At 40.0% G+C, this 19,861-nt stretch overlaps 1 protein-coding gene across 15 annotated transcripts in view; it reads right to left on the bottom strand.

Annotated features, from left to right (window-relative positions):
- Positions 1-19,861, bottom strand: part of LOC129768776 (disintegrin and metalloproteinase domain-containing protein 11) — a 912,619-nt gene that overhangs the window by 304,358 nt on the left and 588,400 nt on the right. For all 15 annotated transcript variants that reach the window (XM_055770661.1, XM_055770645.1, XM_055770693.1 and 12 more), the window contains exon 6: positions 12,912-12,991. In XM_055770661.1, coding sequence (XP_055626636.1) covers positions 12,912-12,991 — 80 coding nt within the window. The remainder of the gene's footprint in view (positions 1-12,911; positions 12,992-19,861) is intronic.

The following is a 19,861-nucleotide window of genomic DNA, read 5'->3' as shown; positions in this document are numbered from 1 at the left end:
CATCAAGTAATATCAACCAAACTCTAATCGATTGCTCACAAGATATTGAATTTTCATCTACCGTCGCAATGTATAATGCAAAACGTCGGAAAACTCGAGCTAGTGCTCTGAGAGTTAAATTTTCATTTTTCAATTTTTCGCAATGGTTTTGTTTGTGTTGGCGAAAGCATCGTTATTTTTTCGACACTGATGCCAGACAACATCATCGAAACAGCTATAAAAACCACTCAATAAAATATTATTCCTGAGTCATGGCGTTTCATGTAATGAAAATCATATCATGAAAAATTTATATCAATACAATTATTGTTTTTACGTTTAATGGGTCTATATTGTAAGTTTTAGAAACTTTAACATTGGTTAAGAAAATTGCATTGCAGAGCTCGGAACACTGTCACGGCTGCCTCTGCTGTCAAAAATAGTAAACGAAAAAGCGGTACATTCAATCTAAATGCCTCGGCCAACGAAGAGAAGGGTTAAAGCTCTACAACGTGAATATGTGAAAAAAAATACGATCAACGAAGGAAAATATTAAGTAATTATCAAGATCGAGTTATTGTGCGGAAGAACTTGTTAATACCAAAAGAGCCCCAATTCACATGTGTTATAAATTTGCTTATGTTACGCTCGCTTATGATCAGAATTTTACTCCGAATGCAAATACACCTTCTATATATATATATTTGCAGTTGTTCATCGGAACACATCGTTCATACATTTTACTTCAGTATTGAATTGTTATTTTTTTTCAAATATATTCTAAGACTCGTGTCAGTGAAGCGCAACACAGTCTGATAAGTGAATTGATCTATTTACGTACGAAAATAAAAAGAAACTGTGTGATTTGCACTTCTCTCACACACACTATTATCCCATGAAAACACGTGCTTTCACCTATACTACTACAATGGCTTCCTTCCACCTTCACCTTGAAGCCATTTTAAGAAATCGAAACGAAATCGAAAATCGAAATAAATAGACGCTGCACATATTAATTCACCTTTAGGTGATTCCTTACGAGTTGAAATAGTAATCAGATGGTCCAACTACTATTAAAACAAGCCAGAAAAATTATTTTATCAAAAATACCATGAAATACAACTTTTTTTTCATAATTAGACAACCAATGCTCAGTTCTCGGAAACGGCTGAATTGGACGCGACAAGTTTCATTTGAAATCCTATGTTGTTTCATTTGAGAACTCTTCAGAGTTTTATCAGAATCGGTCCACGGATTCCGGTGATATGGTGGGAACAAGTCCAGGGGGCATAGATTCCAGAACCCAAAGCAACACAAAACTTGGAAAAGCAATCTTCATGATTTTTTCGAAAATAGCTTATTCGTGATGCTTTCAAGCCTTTACGACCTCATTGACTAGACACGGACATGTTCCGGATCAGGTTTCCGAAATATGTAACCACTTTATGATCAGAGCCAAATCCCATCATGCGACATATCGAACTTCATGATTTGTCGAACCTTACACATAGGGCTGATGACCATTGCAATGGTTTTTGGCGACATCAGGACAACTCGGATGGTCTCCGGATGACCTACAGCTCAAACCTGAGATCGAGATGCCTTGCTCACGCACGACTATACCTTTAGGTGGATTAATTTCTTGGTTAATGATTATTTTTTCTCTTGAAAGTTGAGGTTTTTTTTACAAATCAAAAAAAATAAACAAAAATTGTGTCTGATAAAGATGTTATATCACAATGACAATGTCCACGCCGTAAACCTGTATGGGGAAATCTGGAACTTAGCCGTCTAAAACGCCGCAAAAATGCTTGCCTTCGCGCTTATCATTCAATCAGAAGTGCTTACAATTGTCACCTTTTCAAATTGGCTAGTCGGGAATATAGAACCCTCAACAAAGTGCTATACTTTAACTATGTGCGTAACACAGAACGTAATATTCATGGCAACCCTAAGCATTTTTGGCGATTTGTTAATAATAAACGCAATGAGAATGGCTTGCCGTCGACTATGTTCCTAAATGATGAAGTGGCGTCTTCCACCAGTAGTAAATGTGCTTTGTTTGCGAAATACTTTTTGAGTGTATTCAGCATGGAATCAATACCACCTGATAATGCTTTGCGTTACGTTGCTAGCGACGGATTTTCAGTCGGAACTCTTTCCGTTGTTGCAGAGGATGTTGCTTGTGCGGTTTCCAAATTGAAACAATCTTATTGTCCTGGGCCTGATGGTATTCCTGCTGCTTTATTGAAAAAATGTTGTGAAACACTAAAATCTCCGATCGCTACAATATTCAACATATCTTTACGATAGAACAAGTTTCCTGAAAGTTGGAAATCATCATTTATGTTCCCTGTGTTTAAAAAAGGAGATAAGCATAGTGTGGAGAACCATCGTGGAATCACTTCCCTGTGCGCTTGCTCTAAGGTGCTTGAGGCCATTGCTTATGATCATTTACTGTTTCGGGTGAAAAGCTACATTTCTACTGCACAACATGGGTTTTACCCTGGTCGATCAGTTTCAACAAATTTATTGGAATTTACATCGCTATGCTTGCGTAGTATGGAACAGGGAAATCAGATCGACACTATTTATACCGATCTGAAAGCGGCATTTGATCGTGTTGATCATGGAATTTTGCTTGCCAAACTCAACAAATTAGGAGCATCATCTAGTTTGCTTTCGTGGCTAAGCACATATCTACGCGGTCGCAAAATTTCCGTGAGAGTGGGTTCCTCCCAATCGAGGTGGTTCCAGAATGATTCCGGAGTACCGCAAGGTAGCATTTTAGGACCTTTGCTATTCTCGCTGTTCGTTAACGACATCGCCCGACTATTGCCTCATGGAACAAGGTTATGCTACGCTGACGACGTAAAAATTTATCTGCCAATTGAGACCACCAGAGACTGTTTGAGACTTCAAAGCTTGATTGATTTATTTGCGGAATGGTGCAGCTTTAATCATATGACAATCAGCATTCAGAAATGCACTGTTATCAGTTTTACCCGAAAAAAAACAACCAATAGTTTTCGATTACAGCATTAATGGCTCGTCACTCCAGCGAAGTGATAACGTGACGGACCTAGGTGTTGTTTTGGACAGCCCAATGTCGTTTAGACAACATTATACATTCATCATCAATAAAGCGTACCGTCAGCTCGGAACAATCTTTCGAATCGGTAGAGAATTTTGCGATCCTGGCACTTTACGAACTCTCTATTGCTCATTAGTTCGTTCCATCCTTGAGACAAGCTGTGTTGTTTGGAATCCGCATTATGAGTACTGGATACTTCGAATTGAAAGGATACAAAAGTGCTTCATTCGTAGAATTTGCCGCATGTTGTCTTGGAGAAATTATGATAATTTGCCACCTTATGAGGATCTTTGTCAGCTAGTTGGCATAGCTCCTCTCGAGCAGTGACGCAAGGATATTACCGTTAAGACCGTCCATAAAATCCTATCGGGATGCTTTGATTGCCCTGCTGTTCTGTCGCGACTTCAGCTGTACTGCCCTCTTCGGCCTCGACGGAACCAACATCTGCTACGGCTACTGCTACGGGGCATCGCACTAATTATGGTCTTCAAGAACCTATTCGTCAGATGGCGTTAGAATATAATCGTCGTGGAAATTTATTGTCCTTTTAGAATATTTTGTGTGCAACTGTGAAATGTATGCGTAGTATAGTATTGTCATAATTGTTATCCATCTTTGTTATTCGCCTAGTTTTTATGTCATTTTATTTTGTATACCATTGTGAAAAGATATTGGGTTTTTATGCCGCTTTGAGTTCGAATTTAACGTTTGCTCAAGGTGGCTTTTCCCAATCTAAGTTCCTTTTTTTTTTACCAATCAGACTTATTGTCGGATGGTTTCGAATAATAAATAAATAAATAAATAAATGAGTTTTAGTGGAAATATTTGGAAATATATGATTAAGTTATACGATTATACAGGGGGCCTGATTCTCGAATACACTACGAATACACTTCACGGTGGAAACGGTATGAAACGCATTCGCGATGACAACGGTACGGTGTCGACATCTGGATGCGATATTTGTTTCCCACTAAATTTATCATTATAAAATCAAATTGTCTTCAGATTAAATTTTCGTATGAGATTATTATATCACACGAAGAAAACAAAGTTTTCCACTCACATTGAATACCAGTTTGATACGAAGAGGTTAATTTTCATTAATGATTTTTTATTTGAAAAGTGCTCATTTTGCCTGAAAACTCATCATTATCTTCGACACTTCACTAACTCGTAAAACGTAGTTCAATGGCGTGCCGTTTATTTCCTTTCCACCGTGAAGTGTATTCCAGAATCAGGCTCAGGGTCTTTCAGATTAAACGCTCACGCAACAAATTTGTATAACTTCTTCAAAAGTAAACCGATTTTTATTTTGAAAAACGAAAATAAAGCTTATTTTAGGGCATTTTCGATGTGGCCACCCCTTTTTATGATAACACTTTTTAAACGGTGAACAAAATTCTTCATGCACAACTCTAACACTACGACTTCGATGCTGTTGAAAATCCGAGTTATTTCTTCTTTAAGTTCCTCCAAATTTTGTGGCTTATTAACATAGCATTGGTCCTTCACGTTCCCCCAGAGGAAGTAATCGATGACGAGAAATGTTGAAATTCTCACCATAAGTGGACAAAGTTTCATTAAGGCTTCGGTTGCTCGAGTAATACGATTTCACTAAAAATACACGTTCCGGTAAATTGTACTCCTTGACACTAAAAACCATCCGATCAGACTGAACGAGTAGCCGAATATTATCGTCCCGAGGTGGGGAATGCAGAATTTGTTTTTTTTTGCGTGAGCGTTTAATCTGAAATATTTTAATGTTTTATATTTAATCTTTTTTTAGTTTAATCTGTATATGGAAGAAATAAAACAATGTTTAAATAACTCATGGTGTCAAGATGTTATGAGCAAAATTGATCATGAAATCTTGTTACCTATTTTTTTTAATAGATAACAATTGTATTGTGAATCGTTTCAATCATTAATAGGGTTAAAAGATCCACAGAACAGTCGTATTCTTAATCCTCTGGAATAGCAGCATTTTCAATGAAATGTTGCTTAATTGTACTTTTTTTTCTCAAATAAAATACGCTGACGCTGCTAGCCTTGAAAATATTGTCAAGTTATCGCGAAAAAAATGATGATTTGTTTGTTTCTATGAAGGTGAGAGAGTGAAAAAAAAACACACTAAAATATCACTTTTATTCATTTTCTACAACATGATTCTACAAATATCCACTGCCCAATGCCACATTATACTCATATTTAGTGGGAACTCAAAAAAATCATTTTTCGATTGACTTGAAACTCACTGGAAATAGCGTTTGGCATGTGCATTTACCACATTGTATAGTAGTCACATTCAGATAAAAAGCATACAATCACAGTGATCTCGTTCTCAAGCGAAATTGATTGATGAATCGGCAAGCGAAGTAAAACCGATTTCAACCAATAACATTTTTGTTAGATCTTGATCAAGGAAGGAAAACAAGGGAGCACGTTGCGATTCAAGATTAACCCTTTCCCGTACAACATCGAGTGTCACTCGTGGTCTACTTGCATAACATAGCGCGCTAGAACGCTCAGCAGAGTTGTGAGATCACTTGATGTGTGACGTATTAAATAATACGGGAAGGGGTTAATCGCAAACTGCACAGATCGTGATCTGTACAAACTGCGACTAACGATGAATCCTCTCCCATTATAACAAAAAGATGTTCTCTTGGTAACTCTGAGTTGACTAAAGTATTGCTAGACTGAATCTAGTTCGAGTATGTGAGTTATTTCCCTCCCTTGTTTTGTGTACAACTCGTTACAAGAATTTGCTCCAGGGGAATGATTGTGTACGATTAACGATTCTCGATCTCTCGTCCGGGCGTTCAATTTTCCTCTCCGAGCATGTTTACTTCGACCAAACTGAAATAAAAAATGCGCAGCAGCAGATAGATCTCAATTTTCGATTTTTAATGTTCAAATCTACAAGAGAATCTTTGGTGATAGTCTTCATACTACAAACAACAATCCCCCTCAAATTACTAATTTTATGAGCTGATGCAAACGCGTTATTGGCCAAGGTTATTACAACATCGAGCACGTTGTTTGGTCTTGCAAGATATATTTTTCCGCCAGCCCAAATTGAGAACACTCCCTTCGGGCCCGTGAAAACTGGTGACTAGAAAAGACCTTGATTACCTTGAATTTCTCAAAATCATGAATTAGCGCAAATATGCCAACACCAATCACGTTGTTTTCACGTAAGCACGTAAATGGTGTACGATTTACGATTCTCGTTCTCTTGTCTGGGCGTTCAATTTTCGTCTACGAGCATGTTTACTTTGGCTAAACTGAAGTAAATGCGCAGCAGCAGATAGATTTCAATTTTCGATTTTCAATGTTTAATTTTCCACATAGAATTTTTTATAAGACGCAAAAGAAATGAGAGCAAGCGAAATAACCGCGTAATGCCTACTGGAAATATTGTGACACGGAAAAAACCTCATGGGTACAAACGCCACACGGTAAAAAAACTAATATTTATAATTTATTTAATATTATTTAATATTTAAATAATTTAATATTTTTATCCACAAAAATAGCTAAATGTATTTACCCTGGAAATATTTTCAGATAATTTTTTTGAAAAATATATTTTGAAACGAATATCAACCGGGCAAACGTAATGCATCAGGCAAACGTATGCCGTCCGGGCAATCAAGGGGAGACCCAGGTTTGCGTACGAGAGACCGTCGCTTCCGACGGCGGATCGGTGGCCGACTCGGATCGCGTCACCTCAGTGGCGTGGGGCCGCCTCGGATCTTTATCCTCGTTACACATTACAGTGACCTCAGAACAAATTTCATTACAAAAAATGAAATTTTAATAAAGATTGCACTTTTTTCCACGTGGCATTTAAAGCATAGTTCATCTTAAATCTGGACGCATCAAAACGGATCTATCTCGGAGCTATGTGAACGAAATAAAAATGTTATGTACTCAAAATGTAGGTTTGCACTTGAAAGGAAAAATAACAAAAAAATTATTCCGATGTGGTTTCGATGAAATCTCGAACTTTTCGGCGAATACCACTCATCATAGTGTGGACACCCTGTTCGCTGACCTCAGCGGCCATTTTGTTCCACCATCTCTTCATCTCTGTTGCATCCCGAGTCGTGCTACCATTCTTCTTTATCTTCTGCTTGACAATTGCCCAATATTTTTCGATAGGGCGGAATTGAGGGAAGTTAGGTGGGTTGATGTCCTTTTTTACTGTAGTACCTTTTTGCTGTAGTGGTAGCTTGCCAAATCTGGCCAAAAATTTACTGGTCCTTTGTGAGATCTAATGCACGGAAGAATAAGTTTTCTCAGGCACTCTTCCGTGTACATTTTGGAGTCCATGGTCTTGTTTGTCACACAAACCGGGGTTTTTCGTCCGCAGCTGCAAATACCTTGCCAGATCAAACACTTTCTTGCAAACTTATCGGCAAAAACGAATTTGAACTTGCCGGGGACATCACCCCGACCAGTGGCTTGAAAAAATTTTTGGCCTGGAAGCTGCCCAAAATCCATCTTCACGTACGTTTCGTCATCCATGAGGATGCAACCGTCGTACTTCGTTAGAACCTTGTTGTATAACTTCCGGGCACGTCCTTTGGCTACTACATTCTGCTTCAATGTCCGGTTTGGTTGCTTACTGGCCCGATAAGATCGTATTCCTTCGCGCAGACGAATCCTTCTGACGGTGCGCCGGTCGGCATTGAATTTCTTGGAGGTGTCATAGTCCGACTGCCCTGGGTTTGCCTTGATCGTTCTCAACACATTCAAATGCAGTTTCCGATCCTTAATTCCACTATGACGCTTGGTATGAACCGATCGATAGTATGCATCTTACGGAAACGTTTGAGAACGCTGCACACGGTCGATTTGACCATTTTCAACGATTTCGCGATTTTTGAACCTGACCACGTCGAGTTTTTGACGTGGGTGTCCAAAATTAATTTTCGTTTCGCGGCTTCCATCACGTGTAACTTTTTTGAAACAAAACGAATCGTAATGAAATTTTCAGCACTGTTTTTTGTTTTTTTTTTTTCCTGTTGGGTACATTTTCCACTACGACCAGTTATTTCATCTATTGTGGCGGGCCCCTATTTGTTGTAAGCCTTATCAGGGTGTCGTATCGCTATTAGTTGGAGTGATTTCCACTTGCTGACTGTAGGCATGATCCCAATAAGGTATTATAGCACGAATGAACTTTATTGCCTTATTGGGGGAAGCTATCCAAACATCTGCCGGTTGCATTAAACCTTTATCAAAGAAATTGCGCCTTCTATGAAAAAGTGCTTCGCAATCGCATAATAAATGTTCCGAGCTTTCACTTTCTAGGTTACAGAAACGACAGGTATCATCTTCTAATTTACCTAGTTTCTTTAGGTGGTATTTGCTTGGACAATGTCCTGTCACTAGGCCAGTGAAAGTGCATAGGTCTTTTTTTTTTGTTAGGCTGAGAAGTCTTTCAGTTACTTTTTTACTTGGTGATATAAATGATTTAGCCTGTCGAGCTACTGTACTATGTGCCCAGATGCCATCAATCTTTGATTTTTCCCAGTTCTTTAATTCCATTTTGAGGGTACATTCAGGGGCCCCACAAAATGGTTCTGGTCCTAGGAATGGTTTCGATGATCCACATCTAGCTAACAAATCTGCTTTTTCATTACCTTCAACTCCACAGTGCCCTGGAACCCAGAATAGGTTCACTGCACTTTTTTTAGCTACCTCTTGAAGAAGTTGAATACACTCCCAAACTAATTTAGAAGTACAGGTAACTGACTTCAATGCTTTCAATGCAGCTTGACTGTCAGAAAAAATGCATATGTTTGCATGTCTATAATTGCACCTTAGACAAATTGTTGCACATTCAATAATTGCCTGCACTTCTGCCTGAAATACAGTTGGCCACTTGCCCATTGAAATTGATATGTTCACTCCAGGGCCGGTTATTCCAGCCCCGGCTCTTTCGTTTAATCTGGAACCATCAGTGTAGAAAATTATAGATCCTGGGTGAATATCAGGTCCCCCTGACTCCCATTCAGTGCGGCTTGGCTCAGTTACATTGAATAGTCGTTCAAAGTTGTATTGCCTGTTCATCCAGTCCTCCTGAGTTAGTATCGGATTAAGTTTGAATTCCTTTAGAATACTTAAATGACCCCTAAGGTCTCCATCAAAGAACTGTTTTGTTCTTTTCAACCTTAGTGCGTTTTTTTCCGCCGCCAATTGAACGAATAGACCAGTAGATATAAGGGAAGTAGATTTAACATTGCATCTAGTGCTTTAGATGGCGTACTACGAATTGCTCCTATGATGGAAATTGTAGCTAACCTTTGTAATTTTCCTAGCTTTTCCTGAGCATGCTTGAATTTTGTTTTTGGCCACCAAACTAATGACGCATATGTTATTCTAGGTCTCACTATAGCAGTGTAGATCCAGTAGATCATTTTAGGGCTAAGTCCCCATTTGTTACCGAATGTTCTTTTACTAATCCATAATGCATTTGTAGCCTTATGTATTATTTCATCTAAATGCGAGTTCCAATAGAGCTTGCTATCAAGTGTTACTCCTAAATATTTCACTTTTGGAGAAAACACTATTTTAGTTCCCAGCAAATGCAAATCTGGTATTTTCATTTTCCTTCTACGTGTAAAAGGAACAACAGTAGTTTTATGAGGATTTATAGATAAACCCTCATCATTACACCATGCTAAAGTTAAGTTTAGAGCATATTGCAATCTGTCTCTGATTACATGCTCATATTTCCCACGAACTACAATTACAATATCATCTGCAAAGCCTATGATTTCAAATCCTATCCTTTCAAGGAATGCCAGTAGGTTATCTACTACCAATGACCATAACAGAGGTGAAAGGACCCCTCCTTGTGGGCATCCTTTCACAGTTCTTATTGTAACTGTGGCCCCTCCCTGATTACACGTTATTTCCCTTTTTTGTAGCATTTGAAATATCCATTCTACAACAGTTTCATCGAAATTACGCTGTATCATAGCATTTCTCATTGAATTGTGGGATGCATTGTCAAACGCTCCTTCAATATCTAAGAACGCGGCTAGTAGCAACTCTTTGACTTGAAGTGTTTTTTCAATTTTCGTTACTAGTGTATGAAGTGCTGTTACTGTTGATTTTCCTGGCTGGTATGTAAATTGAAGTTTACTGAGTGGTGTCGATTTCAAGTATTGCGATTTGATATAGTCATCAATTAGTTTCTCCATTAATTTCAGCATAAATGACGAAAGACTAATAGGCCTAAACGATTTTGGACTTTTTTTATCTTTTTTATTAGCTTTGGGAATAAAAACAACCCGAATTTGTCGCCAATTCTTTGGTATATAGTTCAATCGTAAGCTAGCTTTGAACATTTCTGTTAAGCAGGGCACTACAGTTCCTCCACTTTTCTGGATCATCACAGGATGGATCTCATCGCTTCCCGGTGATTTAAAAGGATCAAATGAATTTATTGCCCATTCGACTCTTGCATGAGTGAAAATACAACTCGCTAGATCTTGCTTTTCTGCACTGATCATTTTATGCCCAGGTTTACTGGTATTATCATTGAAATCTTCAGACGGTAAAGTGTGATTCTGTTGCAAATCAGTATGTGGATCTATGCAAGTCGTCCTATCACTCAAGACCGGTAGCGATCCTGGAAAATGAACTTGCATCATTAAACTCAAGGTCTCCGATGCATTAGAAGTGAACTTTCCGTCCTCTTTTTTGAGAGTTCCTAAACCATTAGAATGATCTTTTGCCAAAACTTTTTGTAATCTTGCAACGACTGGAGTACTTTCAATGTTTTCACAGGTGTGCTTCCAATTTTTACGTTTAGATCTTCTGATTTTGCAGTGAGTGCTTTCCTATATTCATCCCATTGCGAAGTACGCTTTGCTCGGTTAAACATTTTTCGAGCGTTTTTTCTTAAATTTTCCAGCCTAGTATTCCACCATGGTACATCTCTGTCTGTTGATCGTACCTTGACTGGGCAGCTCTTATTGTAAGCTTGAATTATTTTTGTTGTAACATAAATAGAGGTTTTTTCGAGTTCCTCACTAGTTTTAATACTTTTTTCTGGGAAGCTACCCCCCACCGATAGATAGGAATAGTAAAGTTCCCAGTTTGATTTTCTGGGATCCCTGAAAGTTTCTCTAATATTGTTATTCACTTTATAGTCAAACATTATGTGTTTGTCAGCGATATTTCTTCAGAAACATGCCAATTAAATATGTTTTCAGAGAGAGTATTACTGCAAAATGTCAAATCCAAAATTTCCTGCCTTATGGAGTTCATAAAAGTACAGTTGGTACCTTCATTACAAATATTTATATTATTGGTTGTCAAATATTGTAATAAACACTCACCTCTTGTGTTAATGTCTGTACTGTTCCATATCGTATGATGTGCGTTTGAATCGCACCCGATGATGAATGCTTTATTTTGAGATCTACAAAAAGATACAAATGCTTGGACTCCAGGGGGAGGCACTTCGTCTACGTCTCCTGGAAAATATGCAGACGCCACGCAGATTTCTGTTCTTCCACGAGTAGTAGGAATTTCACAAACAACCGCTACAATATCTCGTTGTATAAATTCTGTAATAGGTAACATTTTAACGTACCCGTTCACAAGGATAGCAGATCTTGGGGACTGCTGTGTTTCATCATATATCAACTTACACGATTTAGTTTCAATACCCAATATTTTTCCGTTATTTGTCCATGGCTCCTGGATAAAAGCAATATCTAGTTTGCTTTGTATAAATCTCTTGCAAAGTACAGCGCTTGCACCCTTTGCATGATGGAGATTTATTTGGATGAACTTTATACTGTCGTGACTATTGAATGTGATGATCATGTATTTGATCATTGGGTACTTCTTTCTGTTCCCCAGAAAAATCATTGCAGTCATTGATCATCCGATTTTTGGCTTCCGAATTGTTCTTCGAGATAGTCCGTCCAGTACTTTTGACCCTGATCTGCCCTGGGACATGTGATGTAGTGTCATTTCCATCCACCTCATCGTCTCCAGTTGTAGCACAGGTTCTTGCAATACTGTTAGCCTCATCAGTGTTATATTGAGTCTTTCCAGCACGCTGGACACCGCTTGGTCCTGGAATATAATGGACAGTGGTGTTCTCACCCACTTCGTGTTCTCCAGTTTCGCAGGTCTTTTTTACACCGGTGGCCTCTAAATTTCAGCACTGATAGAGGAAACATTCCAAAGCAAAGTGCTGTCAAAACATTCTAGATCCGACCACTAGGAGCGCAGTGGTATAATATACAGTGCGTCCAGATTTGAAATGAACTATGCTTTATACTGCTGCATTGAGCTTTTGTGACCTAACGCTTTTTTCTCCTCGCGATTTTTCCCGGTCACGGCAAATATGACGGTATTGTAGAGTATTAAAAAGTCGCGTATACTTCCAATTTGATGCTATTTGCAAAATTAAATACTTTTATTTCTACAACTTTCGCTCGAGTTAAGAAAAATCTCAAGAAAAGTAATTTTTTTTTTTGAAAAATGAATTTTATAATTCACTCTTTATATGACTTTTTTTCACAGTTAGAAAAAAGACATCTCAGTCTGCGATTATGCATGTTATGGCGACAGACTAAAACTTAACGATTTCAGCAAGCTTAAGATACCTCAACATAGATCGGGTTCCGGTTACCTAAATTGTAGAAGACCTAATAATTGGAATGAAATACATTTTCATCTACCGAAAAATACAAATGACGCAGTATGCATGTGATGAAAAGTTGTGTTTAATCGTAATTTTCTAATTCTGCCAAATATTGTACATCTATTTGGCAAATTATCGTTTAATACTTACGTGTTTAACTCCAAATCTAACCGAAATTTATGATTAAAAGCTTTTATCAAAAGTGACGTTCGATGAAAGTGTTTCCCCGTCTGGAAAGAGAAGAAAGAAACAAAATGGAAGTGGTTATTAGTATTGGCAGCGGCAACAAGCAAACAAACAAACGAACGAACGACCGAAAGACAGAACGAACAGAAAATTGAGGAGGGAGGTGTGAGGTTAAATGAAAAATTAATGCTTTGCATATTTGCCAACGAAGCGTTAAAGTGCGCTTCCCCCCGCCCATCCATCGCCATCCAATCGCTGACAGCACACCATAATAACCATTCATCAATTTTCCCAAATGGCAAGGAGTGCTTCTTCTGGCCATCTCCTTTTCATCATCCTATTGGTTTCGTCTCGGTGGGAAAATGGTCAGATCGTAGGAAAATTTAATGAAGTACTCGCTCTCGCTCCTGGCTGGAAACGAGATGGTTGGCTGAGATGCATCGTTGATATGCGTGTATATATTTGGCTGGTTCTGAAGAGCCATGTCGTTGAGATGCTTTCGCAGTAAAAACCATCCGTTACTTAATGACGGGAGGCTGGGTGAAGTTGTTGATAGTATAAAATATTACCAGTGACCTGATGATGCAAACTAACTTGTTTGGCTAGAAGATGCTCGAATAATAACCGCTAGAATCATACCGAGTTGGAATCATAATAAAGCTTGTAGAAAGTGTATCCTTCCCGTCGTCTCCGTCGTCGTCGTCGTCGTCAAAGTTGTCGTTTTTGTGGAGCTGTGCATTGTGTTCGACCTGCTTGCTTCTACATATATATATATATTTCCACCGAATATGTTCTCAACAATGGCAAAATAGAGCGATGACTCGCATTGGCGTTTTGCGGGCTTCTTTTCTTTGCGCAGATGGGTTTCCCCACCGGGAAATCGCAGTCACACCCATCGCACTCTCGACTGGCAGGAGGAAACATTAGTGAACAAGAATCGACGCCGGTTTCTTGACGAGACTGGGACCGGGGATATTGCAGGATGCAGGGCGAATAAAAATGGTATCATTCGAAGTGGTGGACTTTTTTTGCCCCCTTCTCTTCTCGCCGTTTTCCAACTGCAGCAACTCTAGCAAGCATTAGCGAGATGATGATGATGCTGATGATGATGGACCGTGAGGCGGAGCCCGATGGACTTACCCAGATAGATCTCTGCACCACCGGACAGCAGAAGAATGGCGTCGCATAAATATGCAGGTCATGCCAATTTTTCAATTCCGTTCGGCGGGAGAAAAGATTTTCCGCTGCGATTGCTGGCGAGGCTGATGGGAACTTCCGTTTTTTTTTTATCCATCCGACCCAACGGTGGATTGGTTTGTGTCTAGGACACGACCGCATTTTCGACGTAGGACTACGAAATAAAACTAAAGGGTGTGTCACATCAAATTGCATCACGGAAAAAACGCTGTAGAAATGTAATTTTTAGGAATTATATCTTCAGCTTTCGCTTATAATCAGATAAGAGTGTATAGATCACGTTGGCCATGCTTCACTGTAAATTTTTCGTAAATTTGGAAAAATGTCGTCGAACGAAAAAGAGCGTCGTGAATTAATCCTGCGCACTCATTTCGAGAATCCGGAGTTGTCACATCGGAACATCGGTAAGATGCTGGGAATCGTCCAATCCACGGTCAGCAGAGTACTAAAATGATACTTCGAGAACCTAACCATCGACCGGAAGGTGAAGAACGGCAAAAATGGATGCTCCGTCAGTGAAAAATATCACAAGCGCGTAGTTAAGCAGTTTAGACGAGATCCGAGAAGTTCGGTCCGGGATGTCGCCAATAAGCTGAATTTGTCAAGTTCATTCGTCCAGCGGACCAAGCAGCGGGAGGGCCTGCGTACATACAACGTTCAGAAGGCTCCTAACCGCGACGAAAGGCAAAACATGGTGGGGAAGACGCAAGCCCGGAAGCTGTACACCGAAATGCTGACGAAGCCGCATTGCCTGGTAATGGACGACGAAACCTACGTCAAAGCGGACTTTCGTCAGCTGCCTGGCCTGTTGTTCTTCTCCGCAGAGGACAAATTCAGCGTTCCGGAGGAGATTCGCAAGCAGAAACTATCCAAGTTTGCCAAAAAGTACATGGTGTGGCAAGCGATCTGCTCTTGCGGAAAGCGGAGCGCCCCCTTCGTGATTACCGGCACGGTAAACGGGCAGGTTTACCTTAAGGAGTGCCTACAGAAGCGCTTACTACCACTATTGAAGCAGTACGAGGGCCCGACCATCTTCTGGCCGGATCTCGCTTTGTGCCACTATTCAAAGGACGTGTTGGAGTGGTACGAAGCCAACGGGGTCACCTTCGTGACAAAGGAAATGAACCCGCCCAACGCGCCGGAGCTTCGCCCAATAGAATAATATTGGGCGATTATGGAGCAGGCCCTCCGGTAGAACCCAAAAGTTGTCAAATCGGAGGCGGACTTCAAGAGAAAATGGATTTCTGTTCAAAAAAAACTACAACCTGACGTTGGTAAAGACGGGGTAAAGAGGAAGGTGCGAGCATACGGGCTTGGGCTCGAAGTATGAATAAAAAGAAAATGCCAAAAGTTGTTTAATAGTTTTTATTTTACTGTCTAAAATTTTCAAAAGGATCGGTCTACTGGGCGAATTTCTACAGCGTTTTTTCCGTGATGCAATTTGATGTGACACACCCTTTATTCAATCCGCTTGTTTATCACTTCGGATATTATTTTAGAATGTGTAAAAATTTTTGAAATAACATTTTTTTTTTTTTTTTTATTAATTCGTTTATTTTTACAGGCTCAGTTACTTAAGTTTAAAGGAGCCGAATTCTTAAATATATTTTTAAAACTATATATATATAAAAACAATTTTCTCACATCTATGGTTAGTAAGGTGGAAAACCGATTACTCGCGGTGTACTCGAGTTTAGAAGGGTGACATATTTTTAGGAGAAGGATGGGATATAAGGAAATTGTAACAATGTTGATGAACACTCAATTCTTAAGTCTATTCGTATATCTATAGTTTATTTACATTTCAACTTATTCTACTATTTATAGCAAGGGGACGAATTACCCGCAAAGGAAGGAAAGGAGGGTATAAGGATGTAGGGACAATCACACACGAAGATCTATAGCTTTAAGGAAAACATATATATGGGACATGTAATCAAGGTCTAACCGAGCCAACACATCTCTCACCGGCACATTGGGCTGCCTTCCTCTAGCCCGAAGAGAGTTTTCTAAATTCGATCTGGCAACAAGATACTCCTCGCACGACCAAAAAACGTGTTCGATGTCGTGGTAACCTTGGCCACAAGCACAGATATCGCCATCGGCAAGATTAAAACGAAAGAGTAGCGCGTCTATCGAACAGTGATTGGACATGAGTCGAGAGAAGGTGCGAATAAAGTCCCGACTCAAGTCCAGACTTTTGAACCATGGTTTGAGGCTAACCTTAGGGATAATCGAGTGGAGCCACCGGCCCAATTCATCTTCATTCCACTTGTGTTGCCAGTTAGCGATGGTATTTTTGCGAACTAAAGAATAAAATTCATTGAAGGCGATTTGACGCTGATATATATCGCCTTCAATTGCACCTACCTTTGCTAATGAGTCAGCCCTCTCATTACCCGGAATGGAGCAATGTGAAGGGACCCAGACAAAGGTAATGACATAACAGCGTCTGGATAAAGCACTCAAAATTTCTCGTATTCTCTCAAGGAAGTACGGCGAGTGCTTTTCCGGCCTCACTGAACGGATAGCTTCGACAGAGCTAAGACTATCCGTTACAATGTGATAGTGTTCAACAGGTCGTGAGGCGACGCTGTCCCGCGCCCAGTATATCGCTGCCAATTCAGCAATATATACCGAGCAAGGATTCTGAAGACTGTGTGAGGTGCTAAAAAATACGTTGAACACTCCAAATCCTGTGGACTCATTCATAGAGGACCCATCAGTAAAGTATATATTATCACAATTGATACGCCCATACTTTGCATTGAAGATTGTAGGAACGAACCCCAATCTAAGATAATCTGGATTTTCATGGATTTTCTCCTTCATGAACAGATCGAAATGTACAGAGGAATTGATGTAGTCAGGAAAACAAACACGGTTGGGAATATACGAAGAAGGAACAACCTGCATAGAGGTGAATTCATGATATGAACTCATAAATCTAGAATGAAAATTTAGCTCGATCAATTGCTCAAAATTTTCGATCACTAATGGATTCATAACCTTACACCGGATGAGGAACCGAAGAGATAATAAATTGAAGCGATCTTTTAGTGGGAGTACGCCTGCCAAAACCTCGAGACTCATGGTATGCGTTGAGGGCATACATCCCAACGCGATACGGAGAACTCCAACTCCATCACTGAGAGAATAGTTGTTCGATACAACATTATAAGATCTTCGGGATGGGCTCCCCACCAGGTGCCGGTAATTGTACGGAGAAAGTTTATTCTTTGTTGGCATTTTTTACTCAGATACCTAATATGGGCCCCCCAAGTACATTTGAAGTCGAACCAGACCCCAAGATACTTGAATGACATAGCATGAGTGATCGGTTTACCCAAAAGTTGAAGCTTTGGTTTTGCTGGTCTATGCTTCCTAGAAAAAACCACCATCTCTGTTTTCTCCGTGGAGAATTCGATCCCTAGCCCAATGGCCCAGGTTGAAAAATTGTTCAAAGTATCTTGTAAGGGTCCTTGCAGGTCGGATTCGTTTGATCCTACGACAGAGACCACTCCATCATCTGCAAGTTGTCTTAGGCTGCAATTTTGTGTAAGGCAATTGTCGATGTCGCTTACATAGAAGTTGTACAAAAGGGGGCTTAAACATGAGCCCTGGGGGAGGCCCATGTAAGAGACCCGACTTACTGCCGAATCTCCGTGAGAAAAGTTCAAATGTTTCTCACAAAGCAAGTTATATAACATATTATTCAATAGAGGCGGCAGACCCCGAGAGTGTAATTTGTCTGACAAAACCTCTATTGAAACAGAATCAAAGGCCCCCTTTATGTCCAAGAATACTGAAGCCATTTGTTTTTTTTCGGCGTAAGCCATTTGAATATCTGAAGAAAGCAACGCAAGACAATCATTCGTCCCCTTGCCCCTGCGGAACCCATATTGTGTATCTGAGAGTAGGCCATTCGTTTCAACCCATCGATCAAGGCGAAACAAGATCATTTTCTCCAACAATTTCCGTATACAAGACAGCATTGCTATTGGGGGGTACGAATTGAAGTCGGACGCGGGTTTTCCGGGTTTTTGAATAGCTATAATTCGCACTTGTCTCCAATCATCTGGAACAATCTTATGCTCCAGAAACCGATTGAATAAATTCAACAAGCGATGTTTCGCCACATCAGGGAGGTGTTTCAACAAGTTGAACTTAATTCTATCTGTTCCTGGAGCCGAATTGTTACAAGAAAGGAGAGCAAGAGAGAATTCTACCATCGAAAACTCGGAATCAAAATCGCACCTACCTTGTGGTATATCTCGAACAATTTTTTGCACAGGAGCGGAATCAGGACAAACCTTCCGTGCAAAATTCAAAATCCATCGATGTGAATATTCTTCGCTTTCATTCGATGAAGAGCGATTTCTCATGTTTCGAGCCACTTTCCATAATTTTTTCATTGACGTTTCTCGTGACAAACCTCCCACGAAATTTCGCCAATAAGCACGTTTTTTCCCTTTGATCAAGTTTTTAAATTGATTTTCAAGGTCCAAATACGTCTGAAAATTTTCAGGGGTTCCACGTTTCCGAAAAGCTTTAAATGCATTCGATTTTTCTACATAAAGCTTGGAACATTGGCTATCCCACCATGAATTGGGAGGCCTTCGACGAATAGTGGAGCCTGGAACGGGTTTCGTTTGAGCGCGAACTGCGCTGTCATAGATCAAACGAGAAATGAAGTTATACTCCTCCAATGGAGGTAAACCATCTCTGGAATTGATGGCTAGAGCAATCGCGTCCGCATATTTTTTCCAGTCAATGTGTCTTGTGAGGTCATATGCCATGTTTATAGATTCAGAAGAATTCGACCCAATGGTGATGGAAATTTTGATTGGCAAGTGGTCACTACCGTTGGGATCCTGGATTACATTCCACTTGCAATCTAACGATAGTGAATTCGAGCAAAGCGAGAGGTCAAGAGCACTTGGGTTAGCAGGAGGTTTAGGCACACGTGTTGTTTCCCCAGTGTTCAAAACGGTCATATTGAAGTTGTTACAAAGGTCATATATCAACGATGAACGATTGTCGTCGTACTGTTCCCCCCAGGCAGTTCCGTGAGAGTTGAAGTCTCCCAAGATCAATCGTGGCTCAGGAAGGAGTGAGCACATGTCATCAAGTTGTTTGCGGCTAACCGCAGCTCTCGGAGGCCAATACAAGCTGACAATACAGAGGTCTTTGCCTCTGATGTTTGCATGACAAGCAACAGCTTCGATCCCTCCAATAGGTGGAAGGTCAATTCTAAAAAATGAGTGGCACTTATTGATCCCCAATAGTACCCCTCCGTATCTGTCATCGCGGTCCAAGCGTATTATAATAAAATCGTGGAAAGAGATATCATCTCGCGAAGAAAGCCAAGTTTCGGACAGAGCAAAAACATCACAATTGAAGTTATGAATTAAAAATTTGAATGTATCCAATTTAGGGATAAGACTACGACAATTCCACTGAAAAACAGTGATATCTCCGACCTCTCTATCTAAATTAGACATCAAGAGAGATAATCATTGCAAGGAGGGGCCATGTTTGCATCAATTGCTGTAAAATTGTCTTTAATACTGGAAGCATTGAGATGACAAGGGTTCTGATGGAGTCGGAAACATTAAAACACTTGAAGATTTGATCCAAAAGGTCAGACAACTTTATAAATCCCGATTGGGAAGTTGAGCTGGACGGAAAAACAGGGACAGTTGGGGTTTTTGATG

Source organism: Toxorhynchites rutilus, chromosome 1 (assembly GCF_029784135.1).
Source record: "Toxorhynchites rutilus septentrionalis strain SRP chromosome 1, ASM2978413v1, whole genome shotgun sequence".
Taxonomy (NCBI): Eukaryota; Metazoa; Arthropoda; class Insecta; order Diptera; family Culicidae; genus Toxorhynchites; species Toxorhynchites rutilus.
This window is presented reverse-complemented; position numbering and strand designations above follow the sequence as displayed.